The sequence below is a fragment of the Rattus norvegicus genome, chromosome 4 (assembly GCF_021556685.1).
Source record: "Rattus norvegicus strain SHRSP/BbbUtx chromosome 4, alternate assembly SHRSP_T2T, whole genome shotgun sequence".
In the NCBI taxonomy this organism is placed as follows: Eukaryota; Metazoa; Chordata; class Mammalia; order Rodentia; family Muridae; genus Rattus; species Rattus norvegicus.
The window spans coordinates 126,604,388-126,620,144 of NC_141537.1; the positions used below are offsets into that span (position 1 = coordinate 126,604,388).

The 15,757-nt window shown below is 41.8% G+C and overlaps 1 protein-coding gene across 3 annotated transcripts in view; it reads right to left on the reverse strand.

Annotated features, from left to right (window-relative positions):
- Adamts9 (ADAM metallopeptidase with thrombospondin type 1 motif, 9) overlaps window positions 1–15,757 on the reverse strand; it is a 171,609-nt gene that overhangs the window by 69,211 nt on the left and 86,641 nt on the right. For all 3 annotated transcript variants that reach the window (NM_001429136.1, XM_087657557.1, XM_087657556.1), the window contains 3 exon segments: window positions 4,942–5,118; window positions 11,251–11,412; window positions 15,289–15,546. In NM_001429136.1, coding sequence (NP_001416065.1) covers window positions 4,942–5,118; window positions 11,251–11,412; window positions 15,289–15,546 — 597 coding nt within the window.

Genomic DNA, 15,757 nt, shown 5'->3' on the forward strand with positions numbered 1-15,757 from the left:
CCAGACAGGGGTGTTTCATAAATAGTCTTAATCTATATTGAATTTAGTGAATATGTGATTTCATATGTCATGGTATTTTGATAAAAAACAAAATCCAAAACAATGTATCCAGCTCAGGTTGAGCGAGACAATCAGAAGTCCAAGGCCAACCAAGGCTATAGCAAGATGTTTGCCTCAAAACAAAATAGGTCGTGTGAGTATTTCATTTTTAAAAGTGTTATCAATATGCTTATTTTAGTAAAAGTATCACTTAAATTTTTATACTTAATTATAGTTTTTTTCTCAAAGTCAGAATCTTATGTGATCACCCAACTGTGGCCAAAAATGTATCTTTAACATGAAAGAGAGGGTTGTTTTGGCAATGCCTACCTTAAGGCAGTCACATGACATTTCTGTAACTGCTGGGTATAGGAAATTGCCAATAGCACCAATATTTAGGATATTCTGGTGTTCAGCTGAAAGGCACAATGTCCAGGTTGAGTGATATTTAAATTTTAGGAATCTCCTACCAAAAGTCTTATAATTCATTAAACATAAACTGATTTATGTCTCTCAAAGTGGTATTAATAGAGTAGGCACATGACTTGAGAGGTCTTGTCACTAAAGCAGACTTTAGCAGCATGCACTGTGGCATAACGGTGGTCCCCCTCAGAGGACAGCAAAAGGACAGAGACTGCTCAGTAAGGTTAGCTATGGTTTTTATCACTACTTTGCAGGGCTATTTCATGTCCCATCTTTATAAACCTCTAACTCACACAAGAATCTCCTCTCCCTTATTATGGATGTGTTGTGTGTAGGGACCACTGTAAACGAAAGGAGGAAATGGAGGACGGGCTGAGGCATTATCCTCTGGATTTACATTTTTGCAAAGGGAAGGTTGTCTTGGAACTTCCACCTTCGTTGCTATTACATTTAGTTTTCTTTAGTAATAAATGCTTTCTGAAGCTGACTGAAGGTAAGCAAACAAAAGAAGTGGCAAACAGAAGCCTTCTGCAGCTGTCTGGGCAGAGACCCAGGTGTAATCCTGTGTGCGTACATTAGTGGTTTGTCTCAGAATCACCTCTTCTAGTCATCTTTTTGGCTTTTGTCTTCTTGGTGTGGTATACCATTATCTTCAAGTTCAATAAACAGAGCATTCCAATTTCGTAGTTGAAACTCAATAAATCAAGACCTCATTATTAGAAAAGAGTGAGCTAGCCAACACAGTGCTAAGCCTCACAGATTTTTGTTCATGGAACCCATCATCACGTTTGATTCAGAATTCTTTCAAAGTAACCTTTCAAAATGTACACCTTAGCCTAGCCAAGGACAGGAAGTTTAATACATGGCTGCTCAGAGTTTGGGGGAGGGCGACAGGACAGAGTTTACAAAATTAATATATATATGTATATTTTTAATCAAAAGAAACATACATTCATTTCTAATTCACATAGCCTATTGGCCTTCATAGTCAACTCACACATACTAGTTTTTAAACATTGCTTATGAAGTTAAATAACATGAAAAAATAAATATACTTTATTATATAAACATGTAGAAATCTGTACCACTCAAAATACTCAGAAATATGTAGATGTGGCAGCTTAAAACTATTTTTAGCAATATGGTTGTGATATTTATAGTTTTTTTTCTTTCTAGTGATATAATGAGGTTGTGAAACACTGATGTCAAACATCTTCTCTTTCTACCTATAGAAACTGCACATTGTGATATGAAAATGAGGTAGACACAAATACTTAAGTTTGCCAGGCTGAAACAAAAGCATAGCTCCCTTGCAAGCTCACAAAAGCTTACCATCACCCTTGTTGGTAAGCACAGGCCTCAGAGGCTCAGAGAATGCTTGTTATAGAGTTGTCATGGAAACACCTGAACAAGCAGCTTCTGCAAAGAAGCACCATCTCCAGGATGATCAGCAAACAGAAATACGGGGCGTTGCAAAAAAAGAAATGTCACCTAACTGTCCTGCGAATGTGGCATTGATACCGACGCCACTTCTAGATGGATTAGCTCGGTCTAGAATGCTCTTACTTCACCTTGACAATAGAGGGTTCTCTTTCCAGTTTGTCCCATTTGTCATGGGACAGTCTATTTGCTACCCAATGTGCTCTAGGACGGGCTCGACAGAGCCAAAGAACACTATTTCCCAAATAAAACAATATCAAGAATCCAAGGACATTTTTAAACCGCTAGAAAAGACATTTTTTGCAGGATATTTTTCTCAATCATTTTTTTGCCCCCTTTTTGTTTGTTTTTGTTTTTGAGACAGGGGTATTTGTAGCTCTGGCTGGCTGGGAACTTACTATGGTCTCGAGCTAGAAGTGACACCCCTGACTGAGACACTGCAACCAATGTTATACCCACAAGAGATCTGCAGTGACTTGAGCCAGAACCTGTAGTCTCTCTAAAAGGGACGTTTGAATCTTAAATTCAAAGAAGCTTCATGGTAAAGACTCTGAAGCTTGAAGTAACAATGACCTGGGGTTTCTTCCTCAAATACTGCTCCTTCACGGGCAGCGCAGACATAAGTTGTCTCCACTTGACCTTGGCTGTGTCACAGAGCAGTAATTACTTTCTGATATGGCAGTGTCTACGTGTGGGAGTCCCTGGGAGCAAAAGCAACCTGCTGGAGGAGTCACTATCACTCTGGCCTCTTGTCAGTCTACGTTGCTTTCTGTTGGAAGCAAGGCGTTAGCACCTCAAAAGCATTATTCTTTCTTTTGTAGTCTTGTTAACTTCGCTGTAGTTACCATGGTGAAGCACCATAAAAAAGACTTTATGGCTAGAAACAGGTGTCACTGAGGTATGCCAAAACGTAAATTCCTAAGAGCATTCATGTAAATAAACATAAAATCAAAATCCTACAGTAAGAGTTTGAATGATTGCATTCTCACATGTACATAAAATTAATATATTTAAATTATCTAATTAAACAAAGCGCTTTTGATTTAATTCTTCAAAAAAAAAAGTCACAGCTTAAAAACCTAGTAAAAGTGACCTTTCTCTTAAGACAGTAGAATTGGAATCTAAGCCAAACAAACAAAAGCTTTATGAGATTACATAGGCAGTGAGACTAGCTTTAAAACCCATAATCTGCATGCCAGAGCACGGAAAATTTAATCTCCTTTCTTCCTCTCTTATAGTTTAGATGACTGTATGCAGCCCCAAGAAGACTAGCAATGCTGTTCAGTTCAAACAATAGGCAGCTTGTGCTTACATATTTAAGCTTTTAAATTACCAATAGGGGATATAGTAAGAGAATGTTCAAAGAAGAGAAGAGAAACCAGCATATATATATGTATGTGCATACACACATATACACATCCATATATGTGTGCGTGCGTATATTCATACATATATATACACACATACATATATACAAGTCAATATATCCCTAACACTATATTTTATAACTCACTATAAATATATTTCCCCCACTTTTCTAAACAATTTATTTTAGAAAAATATGGGATGATGTAAGGGTTAAAATCTGGAGAAGGAAAACACAGATTTCTTTTCTTCATCAAACCACAAGACTATGTAATAAGGAGGCTTCTAAGGATCTCACAGGGACCTGCCTAACCAGTGACTTTGGAACTAGTGACACACTACATTCGAGAGTCTGAATAGCTGTGGAAGAATTAGCTCAGGCCAAGTGAACATGCCACGGGCTTGAGAAGGAACATTTCATGTATGTGGAAGTGACAGAGGGAAGTTGGAGCGTTCAGAGGACATCCTGCCTGTCCTAAGGTTACCTAAAGCCTCTTTCAAAGCATACGCCTGGAAAAGCTGCCAGTGTTATAGACAGAATATCCCTGGAGAACCGTAGATGGGACACCGTAACTTTTCTTAAACTCTGGAATAAAATCCCATGGCCTAGCTACTGCTTCGACTTCCAGCTCGGTCGAATATAGAGCCTTGCAACTAGGTTATAGGGCCAATCCCCACCGATGCAGCCACAAATGCTGAAACCCTTGAATTAGAAAAGCATCAGTGGGCGTCAATCACACTACTTCTGTTAATTCGCTCTTCACCTGACACTAGGAATGAGAAGGAGTTTCCCAGGACCGGACCAAATCAAAAGGGTTTCTGGAAATGACTTTACATAATGGCTGACTTCAGCTTCACTGCAATTAATGTGCTTGTAGGACATTTACTGTACTTGCATACATCAGACCTACTGGCTCCATAATTTTTGCCACAGCTTAGCCAAGGTATTGTGTTGACACGGTTAATCCTTCTGTTTGCTGAGCACTGCCCCAGAAGTTTGTATAGCATTTACAGTGGCAAACCTGCCTCACCGTGTCAGCTACTGGCTACAGAAAAATAGGAGCAAAGTAAGAAATGGTCGAGACGGACTTTCTGTCTGGGGGTAGGGAAGAGACTCCAGATACCTTAGAAGATATTGGGTCACTGGTTATTACACTGGAAAATAATAATTCTAATAATAATTAATCTCCTGGATTTCAAAAATGACTAGTCTATTGGTGGGTATAAACTTCCTGTTGATTGTGCTAAGGTATATCCAAGTTTCACAAAAGTAAATAATAGTCGCTGAAGAAAAAAATTGCCTGGCCTTCAACAAGCCGGAACCTTACTCCAATAGTCACAGCTACTACAATTTAGAAAGCAAAGATTAGCTACTACCAGCTGTTTCTCTAAGTCATTAGCAATATATACACACATTGTTCTTCTAAGCCAAGGAAGCTACTTCTTGGTGCCATTCCTGCATGAGGTATATGTTTTCTATAAAGTCACTTTGGCAGTGTAATCCAGTGTCAATTGACTGTGCTATACAAGGGAGAGCGCAATGAGTCGCTCATAGCACAGTATCTAGTGTGCCTTCACGGGCGTGACAGTTCTCGGCTATGAAGGCATGCACCAGAATACTCCTAACAATCGTCTCAGAGCTTGGGGAACAAACATGAAGCATTAGGGCCGTACCGAGCTCCACGGGCCAGTACTCCACGCAGCATCTTGTGGGCAAGCGTGTGTGTTGCACTGTTCACGGTCAGGAGGTTTGTCGAGGACTTCACAACTCAAATCTGGGAAGCGGTCACCGTTGGCCCGCTGACAGACCACCAGTCTTGTCCGCATGCCTCCACCACACAGCTTGGTACACTGGAAGAGGGACAAAGAATGCTACTGTTATTTTGTGTGAACAGCACACGACAAATTCTGTTTCCCCACAGGAAGCTTTTCTTGGCTATACTTTATTATAGCATTGGGGTAGCCTAACTGACAGGCAGAGCCAAGGCAAATTAACAACAATGATACAGCCAATGGACCATGATTCCTCCTGTGAACATTAGGTATCCCTCAGTGAGGGCTTCCTTTCCATCTGTACTAAGGACTTTTATATAGTTTACCTCATCAGGTTGAGAACGCGGTTACTTGCTCATACATAATAAACTGAAGGTTGAGAAGTTAATCTCAATCTATTAACCAGTAGCCAAGATAAAATTCTTCAAGGTATACAAAACCCAGTAAATAAATAACTAGAAACTACTCAATATCAAATAAAGGGAAAAAGGCTTGGCCAGTTATATTTTATTTGATGGCAGTTGATAATTTCTTTCTTTGGTTTTTGTTTTGAGACATAGTTTCACTGTTCAGTCCAGGCTGGTCTGGAGGAACTCGCTGTAATCCAGACTGGCTTCTTGCCTCAGCCTCCTTTGTGCTGAAATTACAGACATGAGCAACCAGGTCCACGTTCAAATTTTATTTTTAAACGTTGCTGGGGATTTAATCCAAGGACTGAGTTTTACACAAACCCACAGGTTCCAGCAACTTCTATGAAGTCATCATGGATGAGCCTTTGCTGATTCTCTTACTCTAACGATGCTCAGCTGTTTAAGTCTATTTCAAAGCCCAGGACAAGTATAGTTTTCCCCTGGGCTAAACAGTCAGCATGGGAGCAGTGACTGCTAGCTGAGGTTCCCACTCCTGGCAGAATTCACTGTTGTGAGACAGGAACAAGTTGTAGTTCTTGGACAGCGCTGCTGTGCTCAAATCCAGGAACACAGACATTCAGTTTCCCTGTTGCGTCAAGGCCAGCTCTCCCACAGCATTTGGAAGAGTCGGACCATGATAACGAAAGCATTACAGCAAAGGCGTAGGCTCACCTGGCTTGGATCCAATTACAGAAGCCTAATTATGGATCCCACAGGACAAAACTGCCCAGAGCGTTGGGAAGACTCACATCAAACTTTCCCTCCCTCCCTCCCTCCCTCCCTCCCTCCCTCCCTCCCTCCCTCCCTTCAGCAGCACTACCCAGAATGACATCAGTGAGAGGCAACAAAAGTCCCCCAGGACAACTTCCTGTGACTTCTAGGTTATGCGTATGATCTGATGAGACGCAAGACTGGACAAGTGGCCCCGTCGTCTCTTATGTCTTTTTTTCTTTCTCCTAGTGCTGGGGTCTCCCAGGTGTTAATTTTCAGGCTTTAATTGGTAAACAGTCACAACAGAACAACTCAACAAACTTTAAGTATGTGCCTTTCTTACAGATTCAACAATAGAGAAGGATTTTGATTAACATAAATATGTATATAAGTCCCACTTTAAAATATAACAGGAACTCAGCACTCCCAACCATACTACTACTAATGCATATCATTCTTACTATTAATAAATTACTACAGTATCACTTGATTGATCAAGGACTACATGTTAAGCATTTAATAGACGCTGTCTCATGTAATAGTCATAAGCATTATGCAGGTGGTACTATAACTATTCCAGTTTATAGATAATGATGTGAAAATTAGGTTAAATTATTACTTGCAAATATCACAAAACGGATAAAGATCATAGCTAGGTCCAGTCAGATTCTGCACATCTCGAACCAGAGTCTAGTGGGATGAGACTGATCCTTCCCTCCTCAATTCCCCAGCTCTAGCCAAAGTTCCACAACCAGTGCCCTAGAAAAAGCTGGCATCCCAGCTTGTGTGGCCTTCAACCTCCAGGCATACAGAGAAGGAAATCATGCACACACTCTCATTCACAATAGCCTCGAAGAAAATAAAGTATCTAGGCATAACTTAATCAAGGAAGTAAAAGACCTCTACAATGAAAACTTTAAGCCTCTGAAGGAAAAGCTAGAGAAAAAACACTGGAAAATGGAAAGACGTACCATTGTCATGTTCATGGATCGATAGAATTAGTATTGTCAAAATAATCATTTTGTCAAAAGTTATTTACAATTTGAGTACAATCCCAATCAAAATCACAGAAATTAAAATCAACAAAAATATGTTACCAAAAAAAAAAGTCCTGAGCAAAAAGAACAGTGCAGGAGAGATTATCATTCTAGACCTCAAGATATATTCCAGAGCCATAGTTGTAATCAAAACAATACCTGCCTTAGGTTTTTCTATCGCTGTGATATAAAACACCATGACATAAAGCAACAAGGGTTAATTTCATCTTATGCTTCCAGGTAATAGCTCATCACTGGGGAAAGTCAGGGCAGGAACTCAAGAAAGGCAAGAACCTGGAGGCAGGAACTGAGGCACAAGCCATGGCTTGCTCTCAATGGCTTACTCAACTTGCTTTCTTATATAGCCCAGGAATGGTACCACTTACAATGGTCTGGGCCCGCCAACATCAATTACTGAAAAAGAAAATGCCTCACACACTTGCCTATCAGCCAGGTTTTTTAAAGGCATGTTCTCAATTGTGGTTCTCTTTTCACAGATAACTCTAGCTTGTGTCAAACTGGTAAGAAAAAACAAACAAACAAACAAAAACAAAACAAAAGAACCCCAAAAAACTAAAACAGTGAGGACCAAAGTGCTAGTGCAATAACAGACATATAGACCAATGGAACAAAATTGAATACCCAAGTATGGGCACACTTAATTACAGCCATCTAATATCTGACAAGGATTCCAAACACATATACTGGAGAAAAGAAAGCATCCTCAACAAATTGAGCTGGGGAAACTAGATGTCCATATGAAGAAAAATGAAATTAGACCTATATTTATCACCTGGCACAATAACTAAGTCCAAATGGATCAAAGAGCTCATTGCAAAACCTAAAGCATGGAACTGGCTAGAAGAAACGTGGGCAATAGGACGGGACATAGGAGCAGGGAGGGACTTTCCAAATAGGACCCAATTTGCCCGGGTATTGAGGGCAACAACTGGCAAGTTAGACGTCACAAAACTAAAAGCCTTCTGTACAGCAAAGGGACCAAGCAGTAAAGTGAAGAGGAATCTCACGGAGTGGGAAAGAATCCTTGCCAGTTATACAATATGACAGAGAATTAATATCCATAGTACATAAAGAACTCTAAGTTCGAAGAATTGCTAAACTACAATTTCTCATGAAAAACAAAAACAGCAACTGGGCCTGGGATCTGAAAAGAGCGTTCTTAAAAACAGATGTTGGAGGGAAAGGAAACCCTCATTCACCATTGATGGGACTGCAAAGGGGTCCAGTCACTATGGAGATCAGTATGGGAAATTCTCAAAAAGCTAAACATAAGTCTGCTCCATGACACAGCTACGCTACTCCTTGGCAGATCCCAAAGGATTGGACTTCCTACCCTGCAGATACCTGCTCAGCCGGGGACACTGTGGGTCTCTCTGTTCATGACAGTTAGGAGTTGGAAACAACCCGAGTGTCCTTTAACTGACAATAGCTGAAATGAAAATGTGGCACACATACATCATGAAATATCATCCAGCTGCAGAGGAAAATGAAATTATGAAACTTTCAGGAAGATAGGACAGGACTAGAAGAGAACATATTGAATGAGCAAACCCAAACCCAGAGAGACAAATGTCACTTGTTTTCTGTCTAATCTGAGTTTCCTATATATTTGGTTGTGAGCCTAGCCTTTAACGGCTGAGCCATCTCTCCAGCCCCTAATCTGAGTTTCCTAAAAGAGACGGTAGGGTGTGGGGAGCAGTAGAGAGAGGAGTAGCAGTGTACAAATGATTTCAAAGGAGAGATTGGGAAAGGGGGGCTCTTTAGGGAGGGGAGAGGGAAATAAACAAGAAGTGGAGAGGAGGATTAGATAGTTAAGATGTGTGGAAAAGTCATAGGACTCCTTCTCTATCTACCTAACTTTACATATAATACTGACAAGTCTGTGTATACATATAAATATAGAGTTACATATATTGTCTGGGCTGAGAAGCCTTTTTTTGTAGGGTTGGGAGGGACACAGTTTCTCTGTGTAATAGCCCTGGCTGTCCTGTACTCACTTTGTAGATCGGGCTGACCTCAAATTCACAGAGAACTACCTGTCTCTGCCACCTGAGTGCTGGGATTAAAGGTGTGAGCTTTCTTTTGACTTGTTGGTCAGACTTATCCAGGAGACTCCAAAACATAGGTGATTGCTGTTATACTTGATGCCTCCCTGAGATGGAAGCTAAGCTCCCATTGCTGAAGACACCACGTCTTCATCAGAACTGGGATCCAGAGGACCTGAGCTCCTGCCTCCTTCATGAGGACTGTCTTTCCATAACGTGCCATACAAACTTCCCAGCTATAATGCTTAGGTGTTAAAACAACATCCAGCATGACAATATCCCTAAGGGTGCACAGTGGCATGCATACCCTGGTGGTAACCAACAGCTATCTACTTGGACTCAACAACAGGGAAATCACGCATGGTATTGGAAACATAGCCAGCTACCTGAGGCTAATGAATTTGTGGTCTTGGAGGAGAACCTGCAGCCATCACTTTACTAAAACTCCATATTTGCCAAATTCATTCTAAATATTTATCCTTATAACCACCATCAAACAAATATCTCTTTGCAACCACTACAGAAAACCACAACTGTTCAAAATGCAGAGAACAAGTGGCCATATGGTACCTAGCCTCAAATGGACTATAATACAACTCGTGCACATACACACACACACACACACACACACACACACACACACACACATATATATATATATATATATATATATATATATATATATATGTAAACCCAGCTATTAACACAACTCATGCACCTAAAGCTAAGGGATCAGAGTTGAGTGCTGTGAAAAGATTGTTGCAGCCAGAACAGGATGTTTGCTGTGAGATTTCATGTCTTAGAAATGCCAGGAAGCTACAATTAGGAAGTTTCATCAACATAGCTGCCTTAACAAGCCCTAAACAAAGATGGCATCAACAGATAGATGCTACCATGTAAGGGAAATATCCTCAGACTCCAACCCTAGACCAAGAACTATAGGCAACTAATGAAGATTGAAAGTGAGAGGATGTCTTCCCCAGGGAAGAGCACCCAGATCGGTTATCCAATAACAAGTGGTCATCCTTGGAATCATAACACAGAAGTAACAGTATATGGAACAGACAAGTTTTATGTATGTATTTAAGATTATTATTGCTGTTGTTGTTTTGTTTTGTTTTCTGAGGCAGGGTCTCTCTGTATAACCCTGGCTGCCCTAGAACTCACTCTGGCTTTGAATTCAGATGTCTACCTGCTTCTGCCTCCCAAGCGCTGGGGCAAAAGGCATGTGCTGCCACGGCTTGGTTCCTATTTAGGTTTATTTATATATGTATAGAGAATGTATATAAAACAGCAATTAAACAAAGACCATGAATTTGAGAAAGAACAAAGGAGTGCACAGGAAGGGCTGGAGAGAAGAGGAAAATATAATCTTAGAATTATATTCTAAGATATAATTATACTCAATTATATCCTAGAAAAAAAGAGAACTGCAGTCAGGAAGTGGACCTGTTTTCACACACTCCAAATACCATGTTAGCCTTTATCAGGAAAAGTGGGCAATTCTGCAAAGCTAATGGCCAAAGAGATCTTTATTGGAGAATGAAGAACATACACCTCAACATTCACTTAGTGTCATCTGTGATAAGAGTAACACTCATTCTGGTTTTGTAAAGAATTTGAAACCTTGGAGGGCACTCTGCTATGGGAACGAGTGCACTCAAAACTATAAGAATAATGGCAAGACTCCCATAGCTACTTTAACACGTGGTTTCCACCCCTCATAGGCCTTCATTTTCTTTTTTAACTATTACCAGCTAACTAATCAAGAACCCAGATTTATGCACAGCCTTTCCTCATCACCCCTTATATAGTCAAGCTTTCTCATTAGTAGTAAGTGCATTTAAAAGGCAGTATGGAGCCAACAGAGATCTCCTAGGGAATCTCAGATCCAGAAGCTTCTCCTAGATCTGGTTCTGAACAATGAAATCTTAAACAACAGTAGGCAGGCAACAAAGGACGGACAGACGAATGGTTCGCTCTTACCTCTCCCCAGCTGCCGTAAGCCCACTGGGGACACGGGCCAGATTCACAGGCTCTTTGCTCATCAGGCTTGATTCTCTCTACGCAGTCGGTGGCTGTGTATCCGTTTTCGTCCTGACACACCACAACTCGCCTCTGGGAGCCTCCGGCACAGGTACTAGAACACTAAGCACACGTAGCAGCGGATTTATCTTCAGCGTCACCTGCCTCCCCCTACCCACCCCTCAGTCAGCCAGACAGAGACAGCATTCCAGTCCTCACAGACAGCAGAGAGAGTTCGTAAAGAGGTTGGGTACCTCCCCAAGCTGGGGCTGTTCACTCTGTACACACATGCAGATGCCTGGATGATAGAGGGGGCCTCCTTTCACACTCTCCAGGCTGTCACTAGGGGCTCCGCTGCTGTTAGCGATCACGTGTAGTGTTCTCTGCGCAGCCCTCCTGCTCATTGTCCACCCCATGTCCGTTCTCATTTCTGAGAGGGACAGAAGTGTCACAGTTTGTGGACATTTTTCAAAATGTCAAGAGCGTCTAGAACCAATGTTTGAGTCTCTTTCAACACCTAGTGTGCTTTCTAGCACCTTCCACTATGATGACCAGGAAAGACTGGACCGCTTACACTCAGTGAGTCTTTGAAGCAATGGGATTTTCTCTTTCACATGAGAGGTTCGCTCGTACTTGATAAACTGCCAATTATGGAAATAATCGATCTTGCATGTGAACTCCTTCAGTGACTCCAGAATGGTACCATCGAATGTCATTTAGACATTAGACAGTGGGTGACTGTCCTCCTAGTCCCCACCCTTGCTTTTTCACAAGAACCTGTCTCCTTCAGTAGCTGGTGCTAGTAAGGCGTGCTTTGTGCTTTCTGCTTCCTCAATGAACTCAGTTGAATTCCATCTTGACAAATCTCTCAATCCATTTCAGTGGAATGTTCTTGAATGGCCATTGCTGTTTGCATTTCAGTGCTTTCACACACACACTTCTCATAGCTCGCCTATGAACTTACAGTTGGAGTGTTTCTCTTTCCAGAAATTCGGCACCCTCCACTATGATGACCAGGAAAGACTGGAACACTTATACTCAATGAGTCTTTGAAGCTATGGAATTTTCTCTAACTAACAAGCTGAGTGGTTTGGTTTTAGTCGTAGGTTCTAATTTTCAGAGAAAGTGTCTTACTGTGCAGCCTAGGCTAATCTCAAACCCATGTGTGATTCTCCTGCCTCTAGATTCTCTGTGGCCTCTAGGGTTCTGGGATTGCAGGTATGGGGGCCACCAAATCCATCCCACCACTCACTGGTTCTCAAAGCCAGTGTCATTTAAAACCATCCTCCGACTGTGCTTCCGCCAGCCTGAGCCATATCAAGAGGTGAAGGAAAAATATGTCGCTGAGGGCATTTGATTACAGCTCAGTTTCTGTGCTGAGAAATAACAGTTGCTCACCTATCTTGGTCAATTTATAAGTGATTTAAAAAGCTAAAAACCTCTCATAGTATCCTGGGGCTATATGGTGCAGCCGTGGGTAAAGGCTCTTGCCTCTAAAGCCGATGGTCTCAGTTTGATTCCCAGGACTAATGTGGTGGAAAGAGAAAATTGACTCTGGGGAGTTGCCCTTTGATCTTCTCTCATGTGTGCACAAAGGAAAAAGAAAAAGAGGTAAAAACACACCCTATACAGAACCGCCACTTTCAATCATAGGGCAGGACCATAGATCGATTGGTATTGTCCGAGAACTATTTACGTGCTTTTTGTCTTACAAATTCTTTTTTCTCTGAAGGTTATGGATATTTACTCTCAGCCTACTTTGTTTTTTGCTTGTTTGTTTTAGTTTCAAGCTAATATATAATAAAGACACAGAGAACAATTATCTTAATAGCTTTGAGGAGCAGAATTTAAAACATTAGGCCTGCATGCTGCAAATGGACTTGCAACATCCCTTGAGCTTTCTACCATTTTGTATCGCTCTTTTATGTTGTCACCTATGAGTTTTGTCACCCTACCATAAGGAGCACTCAGTGTTACAAGCTGTGCCCACCCAGTTGCCATCTTAAATGCAAAGATTCACGGGCAAATTTCACTCCCCGAGGAGGGATACATGACAACATGAGGCAAAAAAATAGACAACATGAGGCAAAAAATACAAAAATAAAGATTAAAATTACACTGCCCAGTTGAAGCCTCACTTAGAAAAAGAGAAAAAATAAAAATAAACACAAGAGAAAACCAAAAGCATCATAAGGAAAATAATATTCTTCTCTGATCTAATCCTTCTAGATTGGGGACTCTGCCTCAGGGCAGAATCATTCAACTGGAAACAAACACATCTTCCCTATAAATGGATTTAAATAAAAATAGTACTAAATGACAAAACGAAACCCCTCCCCACACCAAACATTGTCAACAGCAAAACAACAACAAAAACAAAAACAACAACAAAAAACTTTTCATAACATCATCGAAATATACACATGTGACTTCTGAATTACACATTTTGTTTTGTTTTGTTTTGTTTTGTTTTGTTTTGTTTTGTTTTGTTTCAAACCAGGAAAACCCAAGTAATCACTGACTCTGATCACAGGTCAGTTTTTTAGAACTGAAAACTTTCTCCTAAGTAGGGGAGGGAGACTTACAGGAAATAAGAGAGGAAGAGGAGGAGGAGGAAGAGGAGGAAGAAGAGGAGGAAGAGGAAGAAGAAAAGGAAGAGGAAGAAGAAAAGGAAGAGGAAGAGGAAGAAGAAAAGGAAGAGGAAGAGGAAGAAGAAGAGGAAGAGGAGGAAGAAGAGGAGGAAGAGGAAGAGAGGAAAAGGAAGAGGAAGAAGAAAAGGAAGAGGAAGAGGAAGAAGAAAAGGAAGAGGAAGAGGAAGAAGAAGAGGAAGAGGAGGAAGAAGAGGAAGAGGAGGAAGAGGAAGAGGAAGAGGAGGAGGAGGAGGAGGAGGAGGAGGAGGAGGAGGAGGAGGAGCGCAGGTGAAAGTGCTGGGTTAGAAAGCCAACAGTCACACTCAGGAGTCTACACAGACTCCAATCAGCATTCACAGGCCAGTATTTCCACCACATTTACACTCACTGTGGGGGAGCGGCAGACTTCTAATTCCTTTCAGCCCAGAAATAACTTAACACAATTAGCGGTACTGGAGGGAAACTAGACATAAAAAACCAACAAGACTCCCAGGGACCTGCATGCCCACTCTAATTACTCAGTCTGCAGAATCTCTTCTCATCCTTCCCTTCAGAATGCCATGACATGTTTCAGCATTCTACAACACAGTTTTGAAAAATCATCCAGTGTAACAGTTTAAAACCATCCGAATGCAATTTCTTTCCTTTTGACATTAAATATTTTTCAAGGCCTTGGTGGCTGGGAGGCCAGTAATAATGAGCATGATAAAAATAACTCAGCGGTTGCCTGGCTTCATCCCGAAGCAGGTGAAGCACGCAGCCCTTTCATTTAACCCGTGAGATTACAGAAAGGACTTAATGTTGTCATCCTCCTGTAGATGAGGAAATTGAGGTTTACCTAGGAAGGGACACCTGCCTCCGTTCAGCCTGGGGGATAGCTCCTCAGGGGAACAGGCCTGCTGCCAAGCCTGCTATCCTGACTTCAATCCTCGGGCCCACACAGTGGAAGGAGAGAATCCACTGCAGCTAGCTAGCCATTGTCTGATTTGCACAATCATGCAGTTGCCGGCACACACACACACACACACACACACACACACACACACACACACACGTACAAATAAACATTTAAGAAGTAAAGAAAAAAAGAACGCCTCTTTAGGAAAGTCTCTCTGCTCTCTCTCCTCCAGGTATACTGTGCCTGGCCTTCATGGTGCAATCATGATGACTCCTCACCCAGGAGTGAAACCCCCTCCTCCAAAGGGGCTATTCCCTGGGACTGAAATGAACCCATCGGTATTCACCCCACTTGACTGCAAATGTGTGCAAATAATCTTTCCAAGGAAAACGGCCTCAGAAGCAATTCTAGTCCGCTTCCCACCAGACACTACTCAAGTCTGAGAGAGAAGTAAGCAGAGTGGGTACTCACGGCTCCCCAGGGGCCAGTTCTCCACTGGTTTCCTCCAAGCACGTGTGTACGGCTAGGGCTGTCACTCCTGGGACGGAAATCCTCGTTTTGAAATGGGTAAGCCGAGCCAGTCCATTGAGGGCATGGTGACATAGAGCAGTCCTGGTCAGTCTCTGGGATATAATCTGGGTCACACTCACTCTGATCGATCACGTGGTCACTGTAGTTGACACACACCACTTGTCGGGTCGCCTTACCTTGCCCACAAGTCACGGAACACTATGTTGAATATTTAGAAAGAAAGAGGGGGCCGTCATTTGGGAGTCAGAGTTATGTGTTTGAGTATATGTTTCTTCGGGTGGCTGAATGGTTTTCCCAGGTGCCCAGCTAAAAGTGTTAGGCTCAGCCTTGATGCTCTCTTCCGTTTCCATCTGATGTCTCTTGCCAGAATTAATGTCGTAGCTATCAGCTGGGCTCTTCTGCTTAGGAC